The sequence below is a fragment of the Scomber japonicus genome, chromosome 11, assembly GCF_027409825.1.
Source record: "Scomber japonicus isolate fScoJap1 chromosome 11, fScoJap1.pri, whole genome shotgun sequence".
Taxonomy (NCBI): Eukaryota; Metazoa; Chordata; class Actinopteri; order Scombriformes; family Scombridae; genus Scomber; species Scomber japonicus.
Window position 1 is genome coordinate 18,658,917 of NC_070588.1, and position 6,000 is coordinate 18,664,916.

General features: G+C 37.6%; 1 protein-coding gene across 1 annotated transcript; it reads left to right on the forward strand.

Annotated features, from left to right (window-relative positions):
* The first annotated feature begins 683 nt into the window (after window positions 1–683).
* dct (dopachrome tautomerase) lies at window positions 684–5,452 on the forward strand. Its single transcript, XM_053328386.1, has 8 exons — window positions 684–972; window positions 1,109–1,408; window positions 1,878–1,978; window positions 2,657–2,823; window positions 2,994–3,173; window positions 3,853–3,988; window positions 4,083–4,284; window positions 5,277–5,452. Exons 1-8 carry the CDS (start codon window positions 684–686, stop codon window positions 5,450–5,452), a joined length of 1,551 nt encoding a protein of 516 aa, XP_053184361.1.
* Window positions 5,453–6,000: the final 548 nt, after the last annotated feature.

Below are 6,000 nucleotides of genomic sequence, written 5' to 3' on the forward strand. Positions count from 1 at the left end.
CTCTATCTGAATTTAAGTGATTATCTCCCCACTGATTTACTCCAGAGATCTAGGGGCACTAGCTGAAAATCAGACTTTTTTCATTTTTTGATGACACATGGATCAAATAATGTGTTGAGACATTGTTTCTATTTCAAATTTTTACTTTATTTTATGCACTTTATTTTAATACTTTATATTCTATGTTAGTATTTGACCAAATAGTTCAACAGGTTCTCATCTGTTGTGTTTGGTGTAAATCAGATGTCTGTGTTGTTCTCTATTTCCTAATTTACTTGAAATATCAAATGAGAAAAATCTTTTCCTGATGGAACAAAGTGGCTGTGTAAAACTTTATGGTTTCCTCAGGCAGTCTCTTGGTATCCAGTTCAGAGCCCAGCTGTCAGGTGATAATCACAAGACCGGATGGCTTAATCCTCCTCAGCTCTACAAAAGCATGAACAGAAATGAGTGGCTTTCTAACTATGCATGTAACCAACTGGAACACAACATGATTCAGCTTTAAGTGTTGTCTCCGCAGATGTTAAACTATCACTGTATCTAATTTGAAGATACACAACAGGGGACCATAGCAGAGTGAGATTCCACACTTTGCTGGGGGAACTAATTGACCACATTACAACTGAAAGTTGATCTACAAACTGATTTGTTACCATTGACTGGAGGAAACAAACAGGTAAATCATGATGAATGCACTGGGTCTCGGCCTTCTTTGTTTACTTCTCTGGCCTGAAGCTGCAGAGGCTCAGTTTCCTCGAGTGTGTTGCACCGTGGAGGGAATTCAGTCCAAGCAGTGCTGCCCTGCTCTGGGCTCTGATCCTGACAACGTGTGCGGCTCTCTGTCTGGGAGAGGAAGCTGCTCCGCTGTTCGATTCGACAGCAAACCCTGGGGAGGACCCTACAGGCTGAGAAATGTTGATGACAGAGAGAGGTGGCCGACCAAATTCTTCAACCAGACTTGCAGGTGTACTGGTGAGTGGTGTGTACTTTTATTAACATGCTTTGTCAGAGAGCAGCTGAAGGAGAACTAGATTCAGTTGGGCTCATCTTAAACATGGACCATCACCAACATGTTTTGACACCTTTAGTTTGCCTCTCTGTGTTGCAGGTAACTTTGCAGGATTTGACTGTGGTCAGTGTAAGTTTGGCTGGACTGGACCTAACTGTGACTTGAGGAAAGCCCCCGTGGTACGAAAGAACATCCACTCCCTGACCCCTGAAGAGCTCACCGAGTTCCTTAATGCTCTGGAACTGGCTAAGACCACCCTCCACCCAGACTATGTGATTGCCACCCAGCACTGGCTGGGACTCCTAGGACCAAATGGAACTGAGCCCCAGATTGCCAACATCTCAATCTACGACTTCTTCGTCTGGCAACATTACTACTCTGTCCGAGACACTCTTCTTGGTAAATGAGCATGGTCACATTTCTTGTTATAAAGCCATAATAAGTTCACAGTTAGTTCATGGTGTTGACTCTGTTTATTAGGAATGTTATGGGGATATTATAATCATAAAAATATAATAAAATAGGAATATATTAATATGAATGTAGCCCAATTTAATATGGCTGCAGATAAATACAGTGACTTAAATATGAGTTGGATCACTGATAATGTTTTCTTTATTATTTCATGACAGTTATTATCTTAATAGTTGTGTGGCCATGTAATTTTAAAACATATTCCCATTTGTAATTGTAGAGTTTGACCTTAAAATTCAAACTGTAAAAATAATGTATATATTAAGTTGTTGTCTACTTTAATGTTATCAGTTAGACAAACTCATTTGCTTTCCTTTACAAATAATAGTGTGTGTTGTGCAAATTATTTCCTTCTGAATCCTACATGAAAGTCAAACGTGTAATTTTTCTGTAGGTCCCGGGCGTCCATTCAAAGCCATTGATTTCTCACACAAAGGACCAGCATTCATTACCTGGCACAGATATCACCTGCTCAGCTTGGAGAGAGAGCTACAGGTATGTGTCATTTTCTGAAAAAAAGAACATATTTATTGAATGACTGGGTCAGGTCAATGGCATGCCAGTACTTTATGTTATAGAAGTGCTTTTTTTAAGTTATTAGACCAAACTGGTGAGAAAATATAAGTAAACTCTTGTTACCGAGGGAATATATATTAATTTTAATTGTGTTGCTACCCAATTTATAATATTCCCTTTTGTATTTAATTTTACATCATAAATTGGGTTATTGTGTAATACATATACATTTCTGTCAAGATAATTTTTGTACAGTTATTCCTTTCTGTTAAATGATCAATAACATAGTGCAATAATAATAGCAAATACATACCAGATCCTCATTCACTCTGCCTTAAAGAGCAGATAACCTAAAAGAAATTTAATTTGTGTCACATACTGATTTTTTTAATGCCCTTCAGCACAATCTAGGGAAAAACACATTATATTTATATCTCTTCAATAGATGTAGATAATTTTGTAGATACAGTCTGTTGGGCCAAAAAAGATAGGAAGAATGACAGATGATAGATTGACAGGGAAACCTATGGAAGAAAAGGAGAAGATATATCATGCAAGTCACACTGACAATAGCAATGAGGACTGGTATTGGGCCTAAAAAGTCCACAATTCTCTTTATGTCAATATCATATAATAAAATGTGTCTGTTCCCTGCAGAGACTGACTGGCAATGAAAACTTTGCAGTCCCTTACTGGAACTTTGCCACGGGGCAGAGTGAGTGTGATGTCTGCACAGACTCTCTGCTAGGGGGGCGAAACCCAGACAACCCCTCCCTCATCAGTAACCAGTCCAGATTCTCCACATGGGGGGTGGTGTGTAACAGGTAGGCATAAATTATTGACAGAAGGAGAAAAGACTCAATAGTTGAATTATAATGAAATAAACATTGTGGGGCAAATGTATGTATGTATTGTATGTGTTTTGATTGGAATAAATCTGTAAAATATTTAATTGTTGTTGATTGTTTACTGTTTTTTTGGGGTGGGGTTTCAGTTTGGATGACTACAATCGCCTGGTGACTCTTTGCAATGGCACCGGTGAGGGTTTCATTCAGAGAGGGATAATGGAGCGAGCTAATGCATCTCTGCCCACCATGACCGACATCAGAAGCTGTCTTGGAATCAGGGAGTTTGACAGCCCTCCTTACTTCACCAACTCATCCTTTAGTTTTAGGTACAAATCTGCTGCTCAGCATCAGTAATCATATTACATTTATACCTACTATGTCAATCTGACTGATGTGGTCTGTGATTTTCTGGATTCCACTGGAACCTGAAGGATAAAGCTGCCAATTTTCTATATTTTTCTTGTTGTCATCTGCAGAGTCAAGCAATGAACTGATATTATTTACAAGTATTGTGTGTGTATCCAAAGTGTGATATGGATCATTTCTTTGTGCTGTAGACTTCCATTATTGTCCAAAAACCTTTTTAAAAACCTCGATGAGCCATATGACATGTCAGCAACATGTTATCCAGTGCAATGTCTCCTAAGAATAATAAAAGCAATCAGGTTTTCAGTCTCCGGAGAGTAGTTCAGTGTAAGGCAGACGCACATGCACAGGAAGCAGTTTGAATGGTTTGGAACCCCTTTCTAAACAAGCTAACGTAATGGTAATCTTCTGGGTGAAGGACAGTTTTTGGATAATAATGGAGGTCTACAACACAGAGGAATAAGATATATCAGGCTTTGGATACAAACATAATACTTGTAAGTAGGATCATTTCATATTTGGTTTGGCTCTGTATATAAGATTTATTGACCAAAAACATAGGAGCCTTATCCCTCAGGTTTTAAGAGACCATGTCTGACTAAAGCACTGTTTCTAATTATTATGTTCTGTAACACACAGAAACGCTCTTGAAGGGTACGATAAACCAGACGGAGAACTGGATGAATCAGTCAATAACCTTCACAACCTCGTACACTCCATGCTCAATGGAACCAGTGCTTTGTCTCACTCCGCAGCCAACGACCCCATCTTTCTGGTCAGAATCTGATTTCACCTTTTATTATGAAATGACACGGTTAGATTTGTTGACATAAAAATCAACAATATTTTTCTGGTTTTGTGCCTTTTAGGTTCTCCATGCTTTCACTGATGCCATTTTTGACGAGTGGATGAAGAGATTTGCTCCATCCAACGCCACCTTCCCAGATGAGATGGCCCCCATTGGTCACAACAGAGACTACAACATGGTTCCATTCTTCCCTCCGATCACTAATGAGGAGATCTACATCACATCGGAGCAGCTCGGATATTCCTACTCCATTGCCTTAGACGGTGAGCTAATGAGTTTATATAACCTTTGATAGAAAGTAGTAGTGGAATATTAGTATTTCTATTTTATGCCACTTAATACTTCAACTTCACTTCATGGATTTGTCAGCTATAGTTACCAGTTATTTTACAAATTAGGATTTTACACAGACAACATATAATAAGCTTATAAAATAGGATGTTACAGATAAAACTACCCAATAATATACAAAGCAGTTAAAACCAGCTCAAAATAACCAACTACAATAGTAATGTTACTCTTACATGAATTCATTAGAAACAAGTCTATGATATAATATATTCTACATTTTTATGCATTGGGTACTTAATAATTTTGATTCTTTAAGTATGTTTTGCAAATAATACTTACAAAGTTTCAATTAAGTATCATTTTCAATCCAGGACATTTACTTGTAATAGAGTATTTTCTAACTGGTACTTCAACAAAAGGATCATTAGACTTCACAACTACAAAGACACAAAGTAATCTCTGACATTTACTGGGTTCTAGACGTTCTCTCTTCCAACACAAGTTCCTGGCACAGACTGCCCGCCCCCACTGTTTTGCTAATGGAAACCTATTATTGAGAGAACGTTGTTTGTTTTCTACTATAGATGTGAGTGCTGACTTAATAAAGCAGAAAAAATGTAGTGAATGCATAACATCATGGTGCAAAATACTGTAATTATCATGCTTTTCTATGTTTGTTTATTTTTTAGCTTGAGAATAAATGTTTGCTAAGAGGCAAACATCGGCTGTTTTCTTGGGTAATTCAGTGTTGTGAAATTGCCACAAGAGGGTTTAGGCACAAGCCACAAGTGTCATTTCATAGCTGAGTAATACTGAGTCACTGATGCTGATTCACTGCTCCACATCTTTCTTTTTATGTGGGAGCAAAAACCTTTAACATTTTGTTTTAACACAAATAATGACATTTACATAGTGTGCTTGCTGCAGAAAGGTTTCTATGAATATCTCTACTTCATCTTTACAGATGCAGATGGAGGCCCCACTGTGTTTGTGCTGGGCTCCACTCTTGGGGGAGTCTTCATTGGTCTCCTGGTGCTTCTTCTTATCTTTGTGCTCTACCTGCGTCAACGGAAAAACAGAGGCTTTGAACCCCTAATAAAAGCAGACTTCACAAATAGGAAGTACACAGAGGAAGCCTAGATTTCACCAGTTGCTTTGAAAAGCACCTCAGCACCCAGATATGCCTAAAACAGATTGAGCAGGCAATCTAAAATGCTCTGTAAAACAAGAGGAAAATATTAAACATGTAGAAGAACAACACTAGTACTTTTTAGATATTAAATATAATTTCATATTAAAATCATACTGTGAATCATGTAATATTCATTCAGAAATATTGATTGAACCTTACTCCAAGTTTCTACTGAAACCAATCAAAATGCATATGTACTTTAAGTGATGTGGAAACAATCTTTTTAACAATCTTACCAAGACTTGACCTCATTTCCAGCACTTTCCCTCAGTATTATGTGCCTTATACAGTTTGTTCAACAGTCACCACAAATGCAAATCTATTGGAATGTTTTTAATAAATATTTATTCCCAAGAACAGTAACAAAACACAATGCAATCATCTTAATTGCACTGAAAAACAGTAAGGCATATTTTCTCATCTGGTTCTTCACCCTTTGCAGTTTGAAGTTATATTCAAACTCCAAATAAACTGACTTCCTCAGGATTTAAATTCG